We start from the raw sequence: 25299 nt of genomic DNA, 5'->3' as shown, positions 1-25299 counted from the left end.
TTGACACATTCCTGGGGTCAGATACATCACATGATCACACTGACGGAACCACAGGCACATAGACACAGGCAACATAGCATGCACAATGTCGGCACTAGTACAGTGTATATCCACCTTTCGCAGCAATGCAGGCTGCTATTCTCCCATGGAGACGATCGTAGAGATGCTGGATGTAGTCCTGTGGAACGGCTTGCCATGCCATTTCCACCTGGCGCCTCAGTTGGACCAGCGTTCGTGCTGGACGTGCAGACCGCGTGAGACGACGCTTCATCCAGTCCCAAACATGCTCAATGGGGGACAGATCCGGAGATCGTGCTGGCCAGGGTAGTTGACTTACACCTTCTAGAGCACGTTGGGTGGCACGGGATACATGCGGACGTGCATTGTCCTGTTGGAACAGCAAGTTCCCTTGCCGGTCTAGGAATGGTAGAACGATGGGTTCGATGACGGTTTGGATGTACCGTGCACTATTCAGTGTCCCCTCGACGATCACCAGTGGTGTACGGCCAGTGTAGGAGATCGCTCCCCACACCATGATGCCGGGTGTTGGCCCTGTGTGCCTCGGTCGTATGCAGTCCTGATTGTGGCGCTCACCTGCACGGCGCCAAACACGCATATGACCATCATTGGCACCAAGGCAGAAGCGACTCTCATCGCTGAAGACGACACGTCTCCATTCGTCCCTCCATTCACGCCTGTCGCGACACCACTGGAGGCGGGCTGCACGATGTTGGGGCGTGAGCGGAAGACGGCCTAACGGTGTGCGGGACCGTAGCCCAGCTTCATGGAGACGGTTGCGAATGGTCCTCGCCGATACCCCAGGAGCAACAGTGTCCCTAATTTGCTGGGAAGTGGCGGTGCGGTCCCCTACGGCACTGCGTAGGATCCTACGGTCTTGGCGTGCATCCGTGCGTCGCTGCGGTCCGGTCCCAGGTCGACGGGCACGTGCACCTTCCGCCGACCACTGGCGACAACATCGATGTACTGTGGAGACCTCACGCCCCACGTGTTGAGCAATTCGGCGGTACGTCCACCCGGCCTCCCGCATGCCCACTATACGCCCTCGCTCAAAGTCCGTCAACTGCACATACGGTTCACGTCCACGCTGTCGCGGCATGCTACCAGTGTTAAAGACTGCGATGGAGCTCCGTATGCCACGGCAAACTGGCTGACACTGACGGCGGCGGTGCACAAATGCTGCGCAGCTAGCGCCATTCGACGGCCAACACCGCGGTTCCTGGTGTGTCCGCTGTGCCGTGCGTGTGATCATTGCTTGTACAGCCCTCTCGCAGTGTCCGGAGCAAGTATGGTGGGTCTGACACATCGGTGTCAATGTGTTCTTTTTTCCATTTCCAGGAGTGTATATATGTTCAGTAAACTAGATTAAAAAAATCAGTAATGTTATATCTCAATGAGGAACTTGAAACTTTCAGCACAGATCAGGAGCATTTAGAGGAACTTTGGTTCAAGTTTAAAGAATAATTGACCATGCACTGGATAGATAGATACATATCCAATTGAACAGTTCATAATGAGAGGGAACCTCCATGGTATACAGTCACTGTAAAAAACTTCTAAAGAAAAATATTACTGCATAATGGGTGTGAAACAAAGTGTAGGGCAATAGATAGAGAGATGCTGAATGACACACATTTGGCTATCAAGAGTGCAATGTGTGATGCCTTCAATGACTACTGTAGCAGAATATTATCAAATGACATTTCACAAAATCCAAAGAAAATCTGGTCATATGTACAGGCTATTAGTGGCATCAATGTTCAAATGTTCCTTTACAAAGGAAAACCCAGGAGAACTGTCCCAATTTAATCATTTTACCACTGAAAAGATGAATGAAATAAGTATAAGTGTCAGTTGTGTTGAGAAATAGCTGAAATCATTAAAACTGACCACAGCTTCAGACCCCAATGGAATCCCTATCAGATCCTATACTGAATCTGTGGCTGAGTTAGCCACTCTTCCCACTATAATCTATTGTAGGTCCCTCAAACAAAAAAACCGTGCCCAGTTCTTGGAAAATGGCACAGGTCACACCCATCTACAAGAAGGGTAGTAGAAATGACCCACAATAATACTGCCTAATATCCTTGATATTGATTTGTTGTAGAGTCTCAGAACATATTCTGAGCTCAAACATAATGAGATATCTTGAACAGAATGACCTGCTCAATGTCAACCAGCATGGTTTTCGAAAACATCAATTACATGAAACCTAACTCGCGCTTTTCTCACACGACATACTGAAAGCTTTGTGGGACCTGTACACGATAGGACTAACAGGGGATAGGGGATACTGAATGTATACAGAGATGGGCAGCATGAATGGTCATAGGTTTGTTTAATCCATGGGAGAGTGTCACAGGTACTAAAGGAATTGAAACAGCAGACTCTTGAAGACAGATGTAAACTATCCTGAGAAAGTAGGATAATTACTGCATGCACATAGGCATTCAAACAATCTTTTCTCCCATGCTTCATAAATGAATGGAACAGGGAGAAACCCTAATGACTGATACAATGGGATGTATCCTCTACCATGCATCTCACGATGGTTTGCAGTGTTCAGATGTGGATGTAGATCACAATTACAGTCTGTCTAGCAGAATTTCTTTTATTTAAGTCCCAATTAGTTTCTTCCTTGTTTCACATGAATGGTACCTTCTTGTTTAACCTGATTACCTTTTTTATACATTGTTCTAGTATGTGCATAGGTGTCAAAATGCTCATTTACAACACTTTTGCTACATTACTATAGTCTCTAATAACCAGATAAAAAATTGTATTGGGTTCAGAGTCGAGTAAAACTTTTGTAGGACAGTACTTTAGCCATACATATTTCTTTATTGTATCCACAAATATTTTATGACAACTTCAATTGCAAATTAGTTTGTACTGTGGTATGATTTATTATCATTTCCACCTGTGTTTCATGAATGGGTGAAATTTCAAGCAGAGATAAAGTTTGTTTTTGGGGATATTTTTTAGTTTATCATTATCATTTGCTCTGGTGACATATGAGCCAAATGTTAGCCTTTCTTGGTAGGGAGGCTGCAAACTGTTAGCCTACCTGGTGAGTCATTACCAAAGGTATAAGTAATTTAAGGTGTGCCCCAAGAAGTGTGTTGGGGCCCTTGTTGTTCATGCTGGATATTAATCATCTGGCTGACAGTAGATAGTAATAACTTCAGACATTTTGTAGATCATGCAGGTATCTATAACAGAATACTATTTAAAACAATCTGCACCTATTTCCAGACAGGTGTTTGTAAGATTTCAAAGTGCTGCAAAGATTGACAGTTTGTTTTAAATATTCAAAAATGTGTAGTTGTTAAAGTCACAAAATGCAGAACAGTAGAATCCTGTGACTACCCCAACAGACAACTGGAATCAGTCAAGTCATACAAATACCTGGGTATAACAATTTGCAAAGACACAAAATGGAATGATCACAGAAGCTCAGTTTAAGTAAGGCAGATAACAGACTTCAGTTGTTTACAGGACAATGGGGAAAATGATGGCAGTCTACAAAGGAAACTACTTAAAAATCATGTATGCAGGCAGTAGAACTATTAATTACAAGCATTGCATCAGCATTAAAGCACCATGGTCATACACAAGTAACATCCTGTGATCTGAGTAAAGCCTTTGATTGTGTTGACAACCATTTTTTGTTCTCCAAAATAGAATGCTATAAAATTTGTGGCAAAAGTCTGAAACTAATGAAATCATATCTTAATAAAAGAAAGCAGGTGGTGAGTTCAGGAGCTTAGTTACCAAACACACTTGAGATCCAACATGGAGTGCCACTGGGATAAAAATTAGGACCTCTTCTATTCCTGTTATAAATAAATGATGTATCAAATAATACAAATGTAAAGACAAATGTGTACACAGATGACACTACTTTTTTGTCTGCAAACTATGTATTTGGAGACCTTGTCAGAAGAATGAATTTGGTGAAAGAAAGTGCAGCATCCTGGTCCAGTGCGAATGGTTTACTGTTAAATGTAAATAAGACACAGAATATGTGGGTCAGTCTGTCAAAGACTACAAAAATAGATAAGTAAAATGTACAATTTTTAGGCATTACACTTATCAACAAACTAACATGGAGCACTCAAATAAAACAAGTGACAGTTATCAAGAGTAATATACTTGCTGAAGTAACTGATGTCATGTGTCACCTTTGAACTTGTAAGGACAGCATATTTTTCCTTTATTCAGTCTATTTTAAAATTTGGAAAATACTCTGGGGAAATAACTGTAATTTATATATTCTGGAAAGTCTTAATTACATACTCACTAAACTACCAAATGTGAGTGGAACAAATCAAAAACCTGATTATTATAAAAGAACAAACAGTACTGTGCTCTTACCACAAAACAGACCATCAAAAGCAAACAATAGTCATATCTACATGGCAATCAAAATATATAACTGTGTAAACAAGTCACAAGCATTCCAGTCAAATTATTTAAGGAAAAACTGCACAGCTTCTTGCTAGTAAACTCATTTTATTTTTTAGAAGTAGTTTTAGAAATGCAAAATACAACCATGTAAATAATGTCAATACATATTTTATAACATTAATAAGTAAATGTACTGATGAAATCTATTGCATGGTACAAATGCCTAATAACTAATAAAGAATCTGAACCTGAATCTGAATCATACCATCTGAATAATCCCATGGGAACTGCACCAAATATAACAAAGGATACTGAGCTTACATAAAGGAGGATGGGAAGAATGGTCACATGTTTGTTTGACTCCTGGGAAAGTATGATGAAATTGTTAAAAAGACTTAATTGGAAGGCTCTTGGAGACAGATGCCAGTTACTAATGAAAACCTGTTTACAAAGTTTCAAGAATTCACATTAAATAAAGAATGTAGAACTACATTTCAGACCCCTATATTCTGCTTCTGTAGGGGCTGTGAAGACAAGATTAGGCTAATTACAGTGTCATTTAAGCAGACATTCTTCCCATGCTCCACAGGAAATGGGAGAACAAATAATATGTAGTACTATGCTAAGCACCTTCTACCATGCACATCAGTGGTTTGCAGAGTGTATATTCTAATGTAACTATCAGACTATTCCAAAAGAAAGTTAGTCAGGTGATTTAATTGGTACTTCAACATTACATATTACCACATGTCATTAGCTACTTGAATGTTATAAAAAATTGTACTTAACTTTAATTTAGGTATGACAGGTCCTGGATACTTCATAATAAGATAATAACCTGACAACATTGGAATATGTCTTTTGATTTATTGCTTCCAGATGCAGCAGATAAATTCACATACTTTTACAGTACCCGCTATTACATTCTATTTCTCTGATAATTTTAAATCCAATCTTCAAAACCATAACTGTACTGCCAACAACCATGCACATTTACCAATTGTAAATAGAACTAACAACAAAAGTAACTGACACCAACCCCTACATAGACAGATAACAATTTGTGGTGAAAATTATACTATTGATTCTAGAATATTGTAAATGTTATAATGAAACACTACATAGTCATAAAAACTTGGTTGTGACTCTGTTTTATAACAGAAGGGTAAATCTTTGACACCGTCAGATTTTTAACATAAATTGTTTTTATGCAAAATTTTAATAAAGATAGTGTTTTTAAACAATTGCTTTTCAAATGTTACAACTATTGCTAAAGTGCTTAATTATTTTAATTATTGGGATTTACTGAGGTACATCCAGCTGTCTTGTAGATCATGTTAAAGATTATTGTGTACTGGACAATTACAATATCAATAATTAGTCATGACATTACATAGTGCTTTTCTTGAACTTGCTCTCCATTAATTTTGTAAAACTCCAGTACACAAGAGAACCATGATCTTTCTTAATCTGGGTCATTTTCTTGCCTGGATCATAATTTTTCCCTCACCTAACACATTATGTATTTTATATTACTGCTGTTCATTTGAACGTATGACAATACAACTTATCTCTGTGTTAGCTGAAGCAATAATGAAGGAATAGTCATGGGCTCACAACTGTAAAACAACAATGGAATGGTACTAGATAATGTTAGTTGTGGTTAGCGCACTTTACGTATAGGCATGCTCACTAATGGGTTAAAAAACTTTGCTCCTCCTCTCCTGCTACTCATTTTACTGCAGTAGGATTTCTTCTGAAGTTACTGAATGTACCAACAGAGCACGTAGTAAAATCTTGCCATTTAAAAATACCATAAAAGCAAGACGCAAATACTATATTGACTTTTTACCATTTCAAAAATCTTGTGAATAGCACGCATATGTAACTGATACTGTAATCATAGTATACTAATAGCAATACAGAAGCCAGGGAAAGAACTGAGGATTTTCTCTTTTAGCTAGTGCAAAGACGAAGGACTTTGCTCAGAAAAAATAAAGGGACCATAAATACTGATCTTCACCAATATTACAATAATGGAAATTCTAAGCAGGAAACAATTAACATAAACAAGGAAAGGCACCCATTCAGCTGTAGCTGGGTGTTGCATGGCTCATTGAAAGACGTGAAAACACACATGCAGTACTATTTTTATCACTCTTTGTATAAGGGGGGCCTCAAGCACTGAAAAAAGAGCAGTAGTTAAAAAAACTTATAATGACTCTGTACTGTTACTGTTTCTGTGTGCCACATATCAATCAGCTTCATGTGAATTGTTGCTTTTCCTCGTTTTTGTTTACTGAGTCCCTGCCAATGAATTGGCAGCACACTAGCAGCCTAAAAATTTCTGCATGTTGCAAAAGACCTAATACAGCCCATTAATATAAAATTATCAACAGATATTCATTAGAAGTGTAGAGACTCATAACTTTAGTTTATATGAGTCCCTGAAAATGAATGTGTCAGTATTTATAATTTATTATTTTCTTTAATGTTTAATAGCTTTCTGATGCTTAAATTTGTTTTCTTAACAAACAGATATTTTGATAAAGATATTAATAACTGATGCAACTGCTTAGAATTAATTCACAATGACAAAATGTTGACACTTGTTAACTTTGGTGAATAGCCTGCACACAACAATTTCTCACTTTGTCTAATTGTCTTGATTTTCTAAATTACCATTACATGTTTAATGTTTTGGACATAATTCTACTTTTTTACATAATTTTTTGAATTTTTTGCACCACCATGGATCCTTGCTCCTCCCATCTGCATCAATACAGAAAAGTTTCCTTATCCCTAGCCAGATCCCAGTCCCACATTCTGTTCCTGTGTCGTTGCTTTGCTCATGAAATCCCCCCTAATGGCCTTATCATCAAATAGACCATCTCTGGTTGCCACACCTTCTTTCACAATGACCTCCACCTGTTCAGATTTGGCCAATCCTTAGCCCTCCCCAACATAGTCCTGCAAAACCATATCAACCAAGCCCAATCCTCCTTGCAGTACCTTCTCTCCATCCGCAAAATTCTCCTGCTATGTAATTCCAAATTCCTGGAACCCCTAACACTCATTGAAACTTGCCCTGCAGGAACTTGAGCAACATGCACAATGCCACGTCAAAAAGCTTTCCATCCTGCTCACTTCCTATTCCCACCTTGGAGTACCATTGTCCACCACCTCTACAACAACCTGCAAACCTCCCCCATGTCCCATCATAGCTTACAAACCATGTCTCGCAGACGTACTACGCTTACCCCACCCTCCAAAACTCCCACCACCACACAGAACCCAGAACCTAACAGACCCACAACACAGTCATGAACCTTCCTTCCAGGAGCCTTAATCCCACAGAAATATCAGTCCTTTCCAAAGGCCTCACCTTCCGCCCCCCTCCCAAATTCAGTCACGCAGGACTTGTTAAAGACCTTCTCTCCTACTCTCGGTCCCTACAGTGGAAACACTTTTTTGCCACCAACCCGACCAATCAGGCTCAACCAAAGACCAATATTGAACCTTGCCTAACTCAGTTCAATCCTCTATCCAACTGTGATACACTCCCACTGCCTCCAAACTGCCCCCAGTTAACTTCCCATAATTTCTTAACCTCGAACCTTGCTTCAGCATTGTTCCCCAAATCCCTCAATATGCAAACTAACCTTACATCCACAGAAAGAACTGCAGTCCACCATCTAAAAACTGATCCTGGCCTTATAATCCTACCTGCAGACAAAGGTTCCACCACCATTGTTTTGAACCGTAAGGATTACATGGCGGAAGGACTTCGTCAGTTGTCAGATATATATCCACCTTCAAAACTTGCCACAGTGACCCCATTCTGGTAATCCAGCAGGATCTCCAGTCACTAATCAAATCTTTAGGCCCATCCCAGAACCCCTCCCCAGAGTCAACCTCTCTACTTACCCCACCACTCCCCACACTCCCATCTTCTACATACTTCCTAAGGTCCATAAACCCACCCATCCAGGACGACCAATTGTGGCCGGTTACTGTGTCCCCATTGAGAGAATCTATGCTCTCATAGACCAACACCTTCAACTGATTACCTGGAACCTACCCTCCTATATAAAAGATACCAACTGTTTCTTCCACTGACTCTCCACAGTTCCTGTACCTTCACCACACGGTGCCCTGCTCGTCACTATCGACGCCACCTCCCTGTACACTAACATTCCAAATGCCCATGTTACTGCTGTTGAACACTACCTTTCCAAACGCCCTATGGATTCCAAACCAACAACATCCTTCCTAGTCGCCATGACCAACTATATCTTCACCCACAATTACTTCTCCTTTGAAGGCATTACCTACAAACAAATCCAGGGTAAGGCTACGGGCACCCGCACGGCACCATCCTATGCCAAACTATCTAGAGGAATCCTTCCTAAAAACCCAGAATCCTAGACCCCTCAACTGGTTCAGATTCATTGATGACACCCTATCCACATTCCTCCAGAACCTCAACAACCTCTCCCACATTTGCTTCACTGGGTCTACTCAACCCAACAAGCCACCTTCCTAGTTGTTGACCTCCACTTCAGAGATGGCTACATCAGTACCTCCATCCATATCAAACCTACTAACCACCAGCAATACCTCCACTTTGACAGCTGCCACCCATTCCATACCAAGACGTCCCTCCCATACAGCCTAGCCACCAGTGATTGTCACATCTGCAGTGACGAGCATTCCCTCTCAAAATATACCAAGGGTCTCACTAAAGCCTTCACTGACCGTAATTATCCTCCCAACCTTGGACAAAAACAAATCTTCTGTGCCTTATCTTTCCAGTCTCCCACCACCTCCGAAACTCCCACAGTCCAGCCACAAAGGAGCATTCACCTCATAACTCAGTACCATCCGGGACTGGAGCAACTGAATTACATTCTCCACCAGGGTTTCAATTACCTCTCATCATGCCCTGAAATGAGAAATGTCCTGCCCACTATCCTTCCCACCCCTCTTACAGTGGTATTCCGCCGTCCACCGAACTTACACAATATACTTGTCCATCCTTACACAACCCCTGCTCCCAATCCCTTACCTCATGGCTCATACCCCTGTAATAGACCTAGATGCAAGACCTGTCCCATACATCCTCCTACTACCACCTACTCCAGTCCGGTCACTAACATCACCTATCCCATCAAAGGCATGGCTACCTGTGAAACCAGTCATGTGATTTACAAACTAAGCTGCAACCACTGTGCTGTATTCTATGTAGGCATGACAATCAACAAGCTGTCTGTCTGCATGAATGGCCACCGACAAACTGTGACCAAAAAACAAGTGGACCACCCTGTTGCTGAATGTGCTGCCAAACATGATATACCTCATCTCAATGACTGCTTTGCAGCCCGTGCCATATGGATGCTTCCCACCAACGCCAGCTTCTCTTAATTGCACAGTTGGTAACTTTTCCTGCAATACATCCTACATCCTACATTCCCATAACTCTCCTGGCCTCAACCTTCGTTAGTTACTGTCATCACCTATCCAGCCCCCTCCCTGTTCCCACTCCAGCACTACACAGCCGTCATTTCACTGCCACACCCAGTCTTTTAATTTCTTCTTATTTCTCACCTTACTGCTACTTACACCCCCCCCCTCCACCTTCTCTCCTGTCCCCCATCTAAACTACAGCACTTCACTGTCTGCCATCCTCACCATACAACCCCCCCCCCCTCCCCGCCCCAGCCTCCTCCTTACCCCCACCCAGTTGCCACCCCCATCATGCACTGGTGCTGCTGCCCACAATGTGGTTTCAGTTGTCTGAGACTGCAGGTGTGTATGCAAGTTGCATTTGTGTGTGTGTGTGCGTGTGTGTGTGTGTGTGTGTGTGTGTGTGTGTGTGTGTGTGTGTGTGTGTGTGTTGCTGACAAAGGCCTTAATGGCCGAAAGCTATAATTGTGTGAATTTTTGTTGTGCCTATTGCGACTCAGCATCTCCGCTATATGGTGAGTGGCAACTTTCCTTCTGTAATATTGTCATATTTAATGTTTGTGTTACCTGGTAGCCTTAAGCTAACCTCTATTCTTATAGATATCTGCACTGAAGTCATAAATCATTTCTGAAATAATGTAATTAGATTTCAGTCCCTGACTCTTACTGTACTGTTTCAGGGACAGACACTATGGACAGACTGCTTGGGACAGAACACAGACATCACCAGTTAGACAACTCTTCCCATGTCTCCCCAGATTCAAAACTTGTTTACCACCCTTCACTTTCCCAGTCACCATCACAAGATTTAACTTCAGTAACAACACAGGAAGGTACCCAGTCTTCAGTGTCAATGCCTATGGAACATTTCCAAGAAAATATCAGTGAACAAAAACCTTCTCATGTTTTTCAGGGGCCTTTTGCACCTGATCATTTGTCACAGCCTCCTATGATGGCCACAGGAAATAAATCTCATGATGTTCTTGAGTACATTCCAAAAACTCCTGTTCTTCCCTTGCAGGAAACTGACTTGGTTGACCACAGACATAATGACTTCATTAGTCACATGACTTCTAATGCCAAACAGCTTGGAAGTGCAATGGATGGTGGACAGCTTGACTTGGATGACCATACTTCTAATAGCTTTCTGCCCACTGTAACTTATGGAAAACATGAAACAAACATTTTAAACAATATCTCGGTTAAAAATTCAACAGGCTTAACTAAACCGGATACAACTGACAGTAAAGCTGGAATGACTTCTACTGGATTGCCAGGTACAGACTTGCTACTGAAAGAACTTGATGCTGGACAGAAAAATGCAACACAACCTGGGCCTGTTTCCAAAATAAATGACTCCAAATCCAAAGTGTCAGAACAAATTTACATAACTCCTGCACCCTCCCATGGTGTCTCCAGACCAGTGGTGAAAAACCCTGAACACAATGACTTCAAAATTAAACATTTAGGTTTTCCACAAATACCTACAGAATTTCATCCTCCTGAACAGTACCCAGACTCTCTAGAGGAACAACTAATAAGAGAACTTCAGCAACAGGGACTTCTTCCTCCAGGTGCTAAGGTACAAGTTTCTCACAATCCTGTCCACCCTCATGAGGTATTTTATCACGTGCCAGGTACCACAAGTAATGGTGCTGGTTCACATGAAATATTTTTGCAGAACCCTGATATTATAGATCCACACCATAGCCAGAATTTTGCCCAATCGCCTCCATACATCCCAGATAAAATACCAGCTCCTCAGAAAGCCTTACCACCACATACGTTCCATGGAGAATGGTTGAGTTCATCAAATCCACAAGGATTTAATGATGTTGTTATTCCAAACACTGCTTCTCAGCAGACAATTCCTAAAGGTGCAAGAGAACGAGACGCTTTACCAAACACTGCTCCAGACTCCAATAGATTTCCGAATGATAAACTTGCTTACATAAACTTAGCACAAAAATCACAATCATCATCAGCTGATATTATGTCTGAACATGACATTTTAGGAAAGAAATCTACAGGGCAGAAACCATTCCAACCTAATCCTCTCCAAATCCCTGAAGACTTTTTGTACCACATTCAACAGCATGCTGCCCCCCAAGCACCCCTTTACAACTCACAGCAGGGGACCATGGTGTCACCTCACAGTCACCCTCGTGGTCCTCCGACCACTCCTGAGGAGCTACTGGCGCGTCTGCACCAGCAGGGTCTTCTTTCTGACCCTCGAAACCATTCAGGTACCTGCCCTCAATATCTGCAGTAGATAGAACTGCGGTGGTGGATCCATTAAATTATTGCAGCAGCAATGTAGTGGGACAGGGAAAAGATATATTTATATTTGTGATTGGTGGAATGAGGAGCATGAGTGCTGTGATGTTCTGTAGTGGTGGCCAACTTTTAACTTTACAAGCAAATTGATTATTCCATTGACTTGGGGCAGTTCTGGTAGCCCTAGGCTCTAAATTCTTTTATTTTTGTTGTGTAAGTAGTACTACAGGTGCAGGTACCCTACAGCATTTAATTTTATATTTAAGTTTTTAACGCTGTAATTAAAAATGTCCAGAGTGGTGGAACAGTACAACCCATTTGTTATGCTTTCATTGAAAACTTATGCTTGCCTCAATATAAAATTGTTGGAGACATGGAAGGGTGGTGCAGTGCTGGCTATAAAATTCTAAGATTTAATTTTATGTAATTCTGTCCTTTTTAAATACAAGATTTCCAAAATATAATCAAACATTGAGGGTGAGTTTTACACAGTTATAAATTGCAAAAGATATATCTACTTTTTTTTTCTTATAAATTAATTACGTGCATAATGGAGTATAAATGGAAGTGACCATATGTTAATTTCTTAAATAAATCCTGTAGTATTATGTTACGTGGATTTAACTTTGTTGGAAAATTACTGACATCTAATCACAAGTTTCTGCTAGTGTTGAGAGTTCTCTGGATTACATACAAATGGTATAAATAAGGCTCAGTGCTGAAACAATTCATTGTGAAACCAAACAGAAGAGCTACAAATGATATTGAATAGACCAAAAGAAGTAAATGAAATCTATGTGATAAAACAGTCTGAGTAGAAGATGTATTCAGGATAATTGCAAGGAAAAAATTGTATACTAAGTCCAAATTTAACAAATGCTTGTGAATCATCTGATATTCTTGGAGCATAATACAACTTTGAAATTGATGAGTTGTTTTAAATGGTGGAACCCAAATAACCTGCTGGATAATTGTGTACATTTTAGATTTTGTGACACATGTGAACATGATACCAAAGTGAACATTAATTCTTGTAAAAGGTCCATAACTACTTAAAATTGGTACCAGGAAGAGACATCTGATGTATTTATGACTTTTATCAATTAACGGAAGAATGAGGAGGCATTCACAAGGTCACAGTGTTATTTTGAATACGGAAACTGAATTCTATTTTAAATAATCTGAGCATGTTCTTTAATTGGACTAAATTTCCTGGTATCAAGTGTGCAGGTTGTTGTTTGTCCTCTTCGGGATAAAATATGAGTAACATTAGAAGAAAAGGATGATAAAAGGTTTGTGAATTTTTTTACCAATGCTGATGAATTCCACAGAGAGAAATAACCAACTTTATTCTCTCAAACACACTTTATAATCATGCAGTCACATGAAACATAGCAGAGCATTGAAAACAACAACAAAAGTACTGGTTCCAAAGCTCACTGACTCTGAAGGTAGAACACTCCTCATTCCAGAGTCACTGGCAATCAATGGTCACCACAGGTTCTCAGCAAAACTCATTGGTAATTATATCTGTAATATCTGTTCATACTAAAACAGTTTCCCAAGTAGGAATACAACCAGTATGTATTGAGGCCTGTACTGTTGTCTTTGTGCTTTAAGACAATTGTTTCAGGAATTGCAACAGAAAATAGTTTCAGGAAATGGAAACCTGAGTACAAGTTATGATCTCATCTATTTCTTTCTCTCCAGTCATATAATCTTCATTGAATAATGTTAGAAAATTGATTTGATATCTGCATGCATGCTGCTTTGGTGAGGTGTGTGGGATATTGGTTCACAAGTAATGATGATAGGAAAGACTGATCAAAAGTGTGAGAATGCCATCAGAAGCTATGATTGAGGTATTTCTTTCAGTGAAGGCAAGAGGAAGGTTAACATATGTTCTGAGATAATTTAGGGGGAATAGGAAACACTCTGTATTCAGCCAGCAGTAAGGTAAAGACAGTTTAAGTGTGCTTGATACTGAGGCAGAAATAAGCATGGTTGTTTCTAGAGATATTGAATGTATGCCAACAATGTGCTATCTTTCCCTTCAAGCTAAATAAGCAAAAACTGGAAATTTTATTTGGAAGACAGATTGTATTCAGCAAAAATGAGACAGTGAACTTGAATCACACCATGTAGTGTGTCTTTAATATGAGATTATAGATATGAATGAGCGAAGGAAAATAATGATTGAAAGAGCAGTCTACCGGGTCACCTTAAAAAAGTAAAGGCTAGCAATAGATAGATACAGAAGCAGTTGTATCAATAATCACTATGTAAGATAAATGGATATCTATCCTCTCAATAATTTTGATTCTATCCAGGACTTTCCATTACTGTGATGAATGAAGGAAAAGGTTGGCAACATAGTAATTGAATAAATACCTCTTCCATCTTTCCTCTTTGCATCATCATTTTTGAAAGAGATTTTTTTACTGTCTTTCTTTAACATCTGTTTTCTTGCTGATGCTTTCAAAATTTCTTCTATTATTAATATTCTTTTATTTCCCTCTTTATTGCTATTAATACCATATTTCCTCCTTTCAGGTTCCATCTCCTTATTGCTTGATCATGTATTGTTGTTAATTTCTGGGAGCTTTTGGTGGTGACACATGTAACATTGCATTTGCATCAGGAGAAATTTCACATGACGAGTACTGTTATTTTTGAAAGAGATATGGTTTTCTGAAGTTAAGTGCAATATGTCCCTATTAGCATCATGGTTTCTTTATCACAAGCTAATCCTCATCATCATCATCATTTTGATCAACTGAATTTTAGTAGTATACAGGATAAAGGGCAAGTATAATAAATGGCAGGTATAATTCTAAAGTTGTACTTCAGTAATGCCACTTATATTACAAATACTTTAAAAAAAAAAAAAAATCAGAATTACTAGGTAGTTTCATGGGGCATTCCATGTTAGGAGGAGGATCATTATTTTGTGATTTCTGATAAATTTCGAAGAGGTTTATTTTAATAAGAGAGTTTGCAAAAAGTTAGTGAAAGGATCTAAGGAGTTAATACAACATATACTAGTATTTGCATAATTGGAGAGAAATGTCGATTGCCCTTTAACTACTTACCACATAATAAAGCCTCAGACTATTTACCCTCTTATACCACAAAAATCTTCACCAGTTCCTTATTTCTTAAAATGAGAGCTCAAAGTAAATTGACTTTTATACTGTTTGTAATTGTGTGTGTGTGTGTGTGTGTGTGTGTGTGTGTGTGTGTGTGTGTGTGTGTGTGTGTTGACCTGAGCATAAGTTAGTTCAATTAGTGTGTAAGTCTAGGGACTGATGACTTCAGCAGTTTGATCCCTTAGGACTTCACACACATCTAAACATTCTATCTTAGGCTTTAAAGTTCATACAATTAAGTTCATGGCCTGTTACAGGATTTGGGATAGATAACCTGCCACCAGGATTTCCAAGACTACCCTCACAGAAGACAGGTTAGTATGTTCAAAATGACATTTCATAATTATTCACTGTAGTCCTGTTCCAAATGAATTAATTGCCCTACAGAAAATAGGAGGTCATGCTGAAAAGTAATGGCCCTGAATTTTTTGTGTGAAAACTTTAAAGGCTTTGTAAATAAAATAAACTTTATTAATATTCTACAGCTATGTTCTTCATGTATACATATTTATTCTCAATTTAGTCACCCAGGTGCTGAACAGATTTTTCCCAACGTTGATACCATCACTGTAGAATGTTTGACATTGTTGACAGAGGCACAATCTACTTAATATTGCCATGTTTCATTATTATCAAAGTGAAGTCTCCAAAGGTGTTCTTTAAGTTTTGGAAACAGATAAAAATCAATGGAGCCCAGTTGAGACAGTATAGAGGATGACTGATGACGGTGAACACAAGATGTCAGATTGTTGCAGATGTCACAGTGCTTGTATCTAGTCTGAGATTGTCAAGCTGAAGGAGATGGTGCTCCATGTGTGGATGAAGTTTTCTGCAGTCAGTAACTCAACTGCAGCACACTTTTTTCCATGCACTGACACAGTTATGTTACACATTACAATTCAGAGCCTTCTAGTGGTAGAGGGTTGCAGCTTGAGTCACTGAAGTGGGAAAATTGACTGGGTAATATGCATGATATATAATACCTCAACCAATATTGACAACAGAATAAAAATTTCAGAGGTATTACTTTTCAGCAGGCCCTCGTACATGTATATTAATATATGACTGCTATTCTACTTATCATTTTCATGTAAGTGTTCTGTTTCTTTCTTGCATACAGGTGACATAACAGTCCATATCGTGGAGGCTGTGGATCCCACATCAGTCCGGCTTGTGTTTTCTGTACCTCCAGTGTTGGTTGGTTTACATGGTCGTATAGAATTAAGATATACATCTGATAAAGGGTAAGCTGATATGACACTCTTCATACTTGGTTCTCTTTTTGTTGCTGTTTTTTAATGTTCCCAAAGGTTTTTGAAAGAACAACTTGAATTCAGTAAAATTAAAAACACAGTCATTTAAAATATAGCACATCATAATATCCTTAATATTTATGATGTGTGGAGAATGCAACCAAGAAAAGTTCCTTAGCTTTTCAGTCACAGTTCCCATACAGAAAGGAGTTACATTAAATCGTTAATAAACTATTAGTAGTGTTAAGCCACCTTATCGTGTGTGGTAGGGGGTACTTTGTGTACCACTGTCACATCCCCTTTTTCCTGATCCAGACATGTTTGATTCAAGGAATAACAATTGCTGGTAAGCCTCTGTGTGGGCATGAGTCCCTCTAATTTTATCTTGATGCACTTTCCGCAAGATATGCTCAGCAGGAAGCACTATACTGATTGATACTTCTAGGAAAGCAAGCTTTCAGAACTTCAACAGTAGACCATACCATGATGCATAATGCCTCTCTTGCAGCATCTACTAATGAAGTTGGCTGAGCACCTCTTTGACACTTTCACACATATTAAATAAACCCGTTACAAAACATGCTGCTCTTCTTTGGATGTTCCCTATTTCATCTATCAGTCCTGTCTGGACAGATCCCATACTGATAAGGAGCATTCAAGTATTGGTTGAATGAATTTTTTGTAAGCTACTTTCTTTGTTGGTGGACTATATTTCCTGGGGATTCTTCCAATGAATCTGTCTGGCATCTGCCTTACATGCAATTAATTTTATGTGGTGATTCCACTCCATATTAGTCTGTTCACATACTCCTACACATTTTATGGAAGTAACTGCTTCCAGTGATTGTTTTGAATTCGTGTAAGTTTCCATTTGAGGCCACTGATGCAGCATATATGCAAAACAGTGTGTAGGCAAGGGATTAGTGTGACATTCTTGTCTTTCCTATGAGTTTGCAGTAACTGTGTAAATGTGAATTATAGTGATGTTATTACCAAATGCATCCAAACAGGACCAACATGCTGTTATTCTTTCATGGCTGCTGAAGGAAAAACACTAATAAACATCCATCAGAAAATGAAGAATGTGTATGGGACAGCATGTCTGTTGAAAACCACCATTTCAGAATGGTGAACCAAGTTCCGTGCTAGTCGCGATTTGAAACAAGATGCCAGTCGATCTGGGAGGCTAGCCTCATCCATTTTGGACAAGTGGGAAACACTTGAGCACCCACCCTAATAGTCTCGATCTTTCCCCATGTGATTATCAGGCCTTGGTTTCCTTAAAATGAATCAATGATTCCTGTTATACGAGTATGTGTAGCAGGCAGTTAAGGGCTTCTTCACACAGCAGGACATGGTGTTTTACCAAATGGGATGATTAATCCAATGCTCACAGCAATTTTGCCTTACTGGCATACTGATTATGGATTGTATGGCCTTTGAATGCAAACTTTTGAGATCACCTCTTATGCAATAAAAGTCTTCCAGTCTACGTATTTACAATACATTATATTTGTTTATGTTAAGGGTCAATTGTCATTCCCAACACCAAGCATTGATCTGCTGCAGGTCTTCCTTCATTTCGCTACAATTTTCTATTGTTGCAACTTACTGTATACAACAGCATCCTCCACAAAAAGCATCATGGAATTTCCAATGTTACCTACTACATCATCTATATATACTGAAAAAATTAGTAGTCCTATAACATTCCCTTGGGGCAAGTTACTTTTATGTCTTAAAACTTCTCTCCATTCAGAATGATATGCATTATTCTATTTGCTAGAAACCTTTCAGTCCAGTCACACAGTTGGTCCAATGTACCTTATGTTTGCAATTTGTTCATTAGGTGGCAATGCAGAACTGTATCAAATGCCTTCCAGAAGTCAAGTAATGTAGGGTCTAAATGGGCACTTTTAGCTACTGCTTTCTGGGTTTCAAGGCTGAAGAGAGCAAGCAGGTTTCACATGATCATTGTTTTTGGAGATCATGTTGATTCTTACACAGGAGACTTTCAGTCTGCAGAAATGTCATAACACACAAGCACAAAACATGTTTCAAAATTCTATCACTGATCAAAGTCAAAGATATAGGTCTATAATTTTGTGTCTGACCGACAACCCTTCTTGAAAATGGGAATAACTTGTGCTTTTTCCCAATCATTACGAACAATCTGCTCCTCTAGGAACATACACTACACCCCTGCTTGAAGAGGGGAACGTTCTTTCATATATTATCTGCAGGATTGATTTGGTATCCCATCAGATCCAGTGGCCTTACCTCTGTTGAGTGATTTCAGTTGCCTTTCTACCTGATAGTCACTTATTTTGATATGTCATTTTGACAATTGTGCAATGTTCTACAAAATTTCGGGCGAACTGCCGGATATTTGCAACTTCCTGCCACAATATTTTAGTGCAGATTCTTCTGGCCATCTTCAGGTGATACTGACAAAAACTCCCTGAGCTCTGGTATTTAAGGCCCCTCCGGCACATGCGTGGTGGATTCACTTGGCGTTGCACGTGCACTAGTTGAGCGCATTCGATTCTGCTGCGCCGCATGCCCTCTGTGGTGAAAACTTGCTGCATCGATATCAATTCGATTGTCTTCCTACGGTTCCAGCACAGACCTACGCCAGCAACAGAGGACACGAAGTTTTTTGACAATTGGATTCCATGCCAAATTCAATTGGTAACTGCCATCACGATTAATAAGAGACTAATTGTCAGACAGCTGCATTTCCACGGATTCATTAACAATAGAACTCCAAAAGTTAGACGTATGGGCCACAATTTTTGTCTCATTATAATTCATGGCATGACAAGTGGAAATATAGTGTTCAGCGACGGCAGACTTAAAAGGCTGAAGAAGGCAAATATGCCACTGATGTTCTACAATGTAATCCTGCACAGTATGTGTCGTTTGCCCCATATAAGATTTGCCGCATTCACATGGGATCCTGTGCCTTGCACAGCTCTAAGTCGTCTTTGACAGATCCCAACAGCGCCGAAATTTTTGCAGGAGGGTGAAAGATTGCTTTCACTTTATATTTTATTAGTATTCTGCCTATTTGCGTTGAAATATTACCAATATATGGTAAATAGGCAGTTGTTTTAAAAGCCTCTTCCTCTTCTTTGTTCCATCGTTTACAGGTCTGCAACACTCTCCACTTGCTGGGATGAGTACCCATTCTTCAGAAATACAGTCTGAAGGTGCTCCAGTTCTATTTGCAAACTATCGGTGTCAGATATAATGTGGGCTTGGTGAATCAATGTCTTCAAAACACCCATCGTTTGCACTGGATGGTGGCAACTAGCGGCTTACAAGTAAAGGTCTGTGCGAGCGGGCTTTCTATATACCGAATTACCAAGTGTGCCATCGTTGTTACGTTGCACCAATATTTCTAAAAATGGCAGGAAAGCCTCCTTCTCTAAGTCCATAGTAAATTTTATATATTTGTGTATGGAGTTCAGATGTTGTAGGAACTCTCACAGATGATCCAAACCATGAGGCCAAACTATAAAAGTATCATCAACATATCGCCAAAATACTGTTGGTTTAAAAGCAGCTTAGGCAAGTGCTCGCTCCTCAAAATCTTCCATAAAAAGATTGGCCATCAGAGGAGCTAAAGGACTCCCCAAGGTGACACCGTCTGATTGCTCATGAAACTCGTTGTTAAATAAAAAATATCTGGAGGAGAGAGTGTGCTCAAACAGCACTGTAATGTCGGCTCCAAACCTGCTGCTAATGAGATGTAGTGAGTCCACAAGAGGTATATTTGTAAAAAGTGCAACTACGCCAAAACTGACCAACAAGTCATGACTTTGCAGCTGCAATAACTTAAGTTTGCTGATAAAATCACTAGAATTCTTTATGTGATGTGGACACTTTCCTGCCATTGCTCTCAGCAAAGAAGCCAAATACTTTGCTAAGTCGTAAGTGGCTGCTCCAATATTACGCACAATTGGACGTAATGGCACGTTATCCTTGTGGATCTTCGGCAATCCATATAGCCTATTGGCTTCTGTCTTGGGTTCTTCGGCCAATGTTCATCTAATGATTTTTCTGACGTTTCGCCAGCACGAGTGGCTGGCATTGTCAAAGCTTCACCCTCCATTGCCGGTGGTGAACTGGCAATGGAGGGTGAAGCTTTGACAATGCCAGCCACTCGTGCTGGCGAAACGTCAGAAAAATCATTAGATGAATGTTGGCCGAAGAACCCGAGACAGAAGCCAATAGGCAGTTTGTCAACAAGTGGCCACGAAAGCCTCAACAATTTTGAATCCATATAGCCTAGGTGGAACTGAAATATTTGGTTTTAGTTTCTTAATTACCTCCTTTGGTAAGGAACTGTTAGTCAGAAGTTGTGCTGTTTTCCTTACCACTCAGGTAGTAGGATGCTTATCTATTTTGTGATATGTTGAGTCGCTTAATAAAACATTAATCTTATGAATATAGTCCCCCGGAGCATTAAAACAGTAGCATTACCTTTGTCCTATTTAAGTACAACTGTATCTGGGTCTGCTCGCAAGTTACGGAGGGCTGCCCTCTCCATAGGTGAGATGTTGCTCTTTGGCGGTGTAGCTCTTGTCAACACATGACAAGATTCCTGGCACATTTCCTCAGCTTCATCTGTAGCATGACGACTCACAGCTTCTTCGATGGAACTGACAAAGTCCAGCAGTAGTGGTGAAACAGGTGTAAGAGCAAAATTGAGACCTCTTGCTAATACAGACATAGTTGCATCATCTATAAACTTCCCCGTCAAATTAATAACGGATCATCGAGTAGGAACTTCCTCCAGCATCTGTGTCGAAAGTCGGTCGAACTTCGCTATTTGCCTCGGCGTAGCTTTGTCATGGCTCCAGTTTGCTTTGGGCCATGTCACACCATGCACCCAGTCCCAAGACAATGTAGACAGTCTTGCTGCCAATTCTAAGTGCAGATAATACATGTCCTTCGATACGGAATCCAGTCACGCCGACTGAAACGAATCCTTTCTCTCACTAATGCCATACTTGCTTTGTGTTTGATGTTATTTGCAGCGATGCTATTAATAAAATGCACAATTTTTGCAAACTTTGGAATAATACCCTTGTCTCTGCAACTTAATAAAAATATCAGAGAGCTCAGTAGCCTTGCTCTTTTTTCCCGTAACTTATCAAACCCTTCAAATATACTGCATCAGTTCCTTCCCATAGAGATTCTTGATGTGAGATTTAAAACGTTCCCAGTATACATATTGTTCCACAAAATTTCAGGTGAACTGCCAGATGTTTGCAACCTCCTGCCACAATATTTCAGTGCAGAGTCTTCTGGCCAGCTTATCGATGCAGCGAGTTTTCACCACGGAGGACACGCGGCGCAGCAGAATCGAATGCGCTCAAGTAGCGCACGTGCAACGCGTGAATCCACCACGCATGTGCTGGGGGGTCCTTAAATACCAGAGCTCAGGGAGTTTTTGTCAGTATCACCTGAAGATGGCCAGAAGTCTCTGCACCGAAATATTGTGGCAGGAATTTGCAAACGTCTGGCAGTTCGTCCGAAATCTTGAGGAACAATATGTACACCAGGAAAGTTTTAAATCTCACAATTGTGCACTGACTTAAAGAAGGAACTACAGTGAGATTTTTCATGTGAAACAGTTTTGGACAAAAATAATGTAGTATTTCAACCTTTTCTGTGTCATAGTCTGTTTCAGTGTCACTGTGGTCACAGACTGTCAAGAGAGATGGGTTCAATCCATTTACTGATTTATCATAAGAAGAAAACTTCCTATGATTTTCTATCAAGCTAGTTGATGGAATTTTACTTTTGAATTCACTGAATGCTTCATGCTTGGCTCTCCTTACCACCAATTTTGGTGTTTTGTTTTTCTTTGAGGCTTTGACTATGTTTAAATTTATAGTGAAGGTCTCTTTGTTTTCATAGCAGCTTTCTAACACAGTTGCTGAACCACAGTTGGTCTTTTCCATCCTTCTCAATTTTTCCCAGTACATACTCACCTAAAGCATATTGCAGGATGCTCTTACACTTTGTCCATTGATGCTCAGCATTGTCACTGCTGGAGTTCTTCTGTTAGGTAATCTGAAAGATGTCTCTTGTCATTCTTGCTGAGTAGAAAGATGTTCTTACCTTTACTTTTATTCCTATTTACTGCCATGTACATTGATGCTGTAACAGCCTTATGATCACTGTCTCTCCGTTCTACAATGAGTCTAAAAGTTTGGGTCTATCAGTAACCAGTAGGTCTAAGTGTTAACTTCATAAGTAGGTTCTCTGACTGGGCTTGGTAATTTTGGAGAAAGCACTTAGAACAATTTCACTGATTCTCTGCCTCTTAATACATATCTTAAACAATTGAATCTCCCAGTCCACAGCAGGAAATTAAAATCTCCACCTAACATTATAACATGTCTAGGAAATTCATGCAAAATTTTCTCCTAGTTTCCTCCTTACCACTACTGCTGCTGATGGAGGAAATCTATAAAAGCACCTGATGCCCATGTTTGAGCCACCTTTAACAGTTAACTTCATCCAAATTATTCAGAAAAACTCAAAATAGTTAAAAAGCTGAGAAACAGTTAATTCCATTTTCAATGAAAATTGTAACTTTGTTTGAAAACAGTATACACTTAGAAAAAATTGTATTAAAGACATGATAGATGGATAGTAAACTCTTCAAAAGAAAATTGGGAACTTTCATACAACTCGGGATTTGTCCTTCCTGTTTTTCCTTTCTTTTAATTTTTTAAAATTTGAATTTTATACACATTACACAGGTGTGGGAAGCACCACAAGTCAGTTTCTGAGAATTGGCCGTAAGGACGAAGTGGGCTGTATTAGGTCTTTCGCAACATGCAGAAATTTTTAGGCTGCTAGTGTGCTGCCAATTCATTGGCAGGGACTCAGTAAACAAAAACGAGGAAAAGCAACAGTTCACATGAAGCCGATTGATGTGTGGCACACAGAAACAGTAACAGTACAGAGTCATTATAAGTTTTTTTTAACTACTGCTCTTTTTTCAGTGCTTGAGGCCCCCATATACAAAGAGTGATAAAAATAGTACTTCATGTGTGTTTTCATGTGTTTCAATGAGCCATGCAACACCCAGCTACAGCTGAATGGGTGCCTTTCCTCATTTATGTTTCCCATAGTCATTTGAAAAAATAAATTATGCAAAACCTTAATTAATGACTTAATAAAGAGTGAAGTATGTCATCTTGTTCATAAAAATAAAACAACAGAAGTATAATGTCAAATTTAGGAATCTAACAAGCATAGAGGCAAAATTTGAAATGGCAAATTATAATGGTATGGAAGTCCCTTGTTAATTACTTTGTGAGCTAATTAGTTTTATGAAAACTTAAATATGTTACTTAAAAGCTGGAATACTAGTCTTTATAATGGTGTATGTTAATTTGTTTAAAGATGCAGATTAGCTCACTAGAAATTTCTAATATGGATTGTATTTCAATTAGCAAAGCTCTCATGGAAACTACATATGTACGTTACAAGAATCAGCACACAGTAATGCCCTGAATATTATATCTAACGGGGGACAAAGCTTAGTTAGGATTTTTAACTATCCAAGCACCTACCAGATGTATACCAATTGAAAGTGTATAAAAACTGCAATATAAGTTAAGGAATAAAATAAATTCACTATCAGGAGTTGAAATCTTAACAAATGGAGTAATCCCAACTTGCTGTGTCCCACACCTTTTGGCACTCTGTGGAGAATACACATAATATTCTCAGAGTTCCCTGTAGTAAGGCCAGTTTCTACTAAATTCAACCGCAGGACAGTTTTGTTACGTGGCCATAAATACTACTTAACCTTTACATTAAAAGAGTGACTGGTTTGGCTGATATAGTACTTATCACAATTATTGCAGTCAATCCTATGTATAATCCCAGAGCTATCAAATTTGCCATGCATGCTTCTCAATCTATGTTCTACATGAAGTTTTAGTGTATCGTCAACTTGGAAACCACATCTAATATTGGATTTTCTAAAACATTTCTCTGTTTGGTGGGACATATTACGATGAAATTCCATTGTAATGGTTTCTCATGCTTTCTTCATAACTTCTAATTTCTGGGTGAATATGCATTTGCCTATTTTTATTGCAGTTTTTGTCTACTCTTTGATAGTTGTAACTGTTGGCTATTGCCATCATTGTTCATTCTACAGGTACAAGACTTCATATCATGAGCTTCACCTTTCACAACCTAAAACCCAAGATAAGTGTTCAGTGTCATGTAAAGATGTATATGTAGCAGTTTTCTGACTTTCAATTAAAATTCAATTTCTTTTTGCCTAACTGTAGACTGAGATTAAAATTTTTTCAGGAATAATGATGTGTCCTCATGGGAACAACAGATCTTGGCACCACCTGATGACATCATAGCCACACCACAACTGGAATTTGTACTTGGAGAGCTTCAACCTGACACTGAGTACCAAATACAGATTTCAGTCATGATGAGAGACATCCAGAATGCTCCCCACAGTCCAGTAATTTCAGTCAGAACACCTCCAGGTAAATTCCATATTGCTTTCAATTTCATGATTAATTGATGATTTGAGTATAATTGTAAGTTGTTTGGTTTAAGTGCGTGAGTTTGTACAGTTGTAGATTAGAGAAGATAAGCTTCATTGCCAAGATGCTAATAATAACCTTTATTCCTGATAACCAGTTTCAATAATCAGTGTTACCATC

The 25299-nt window shown here is 39.5% G+C and overlaps 1 protein-coding gene across 3 annotated transcripts in view; it reads left to right on the top strand.

Moving 5' to 3' along the window:
- The window catches only part of LOC126257579 (putative epidermal cell surface receptor), a 445086-nt gene that overhangs the window by 358988 nt on the left and 60799 nt on the right, over positions 1-25299 (top strand). For 2 of the 3 annotated variants that reach the window (XM_049955575.1, XM_049955576.1), the window contains exons 9-12: positions 10575-12140; positions 15578-15634; positions 16441-16564; positions 24929-25119. In XM_049955575.1, coding sequence (XP_049811532.1) covers positions 10575-12140; positions 15578-15634; positions 16441-16564; positions 24929-25119 — 1938 coding nt within the window. The remainder of the gene's footprint in view (positions 1-10574; positions 12141-15577; positions 15635-16440; positions 16565-24928; positions 25120-25299) is intronic. The other variant, XM_049955577.1, reaches the window with a different exon arrangement.

Source organism: Schistocerca nitens, chromosome 1, assembly GCF_023898315.1.
Source record: "Schistocerca nitens isolate TAMUIC-IGC-003100 chromosome 1, iqSchNite1.1, whole genome shotgun sequence".
NCBI classification, from domain to species: domain Eukaryota; kingdom Metazoa; phylum Arthropoda; class Insecta; order Orthoptera; family Acrididae; genus Schistocerca; species Schistocerca nitens.
This window is presented reverse-complemented; position numbering and strand designations above follow the sequence as displayed.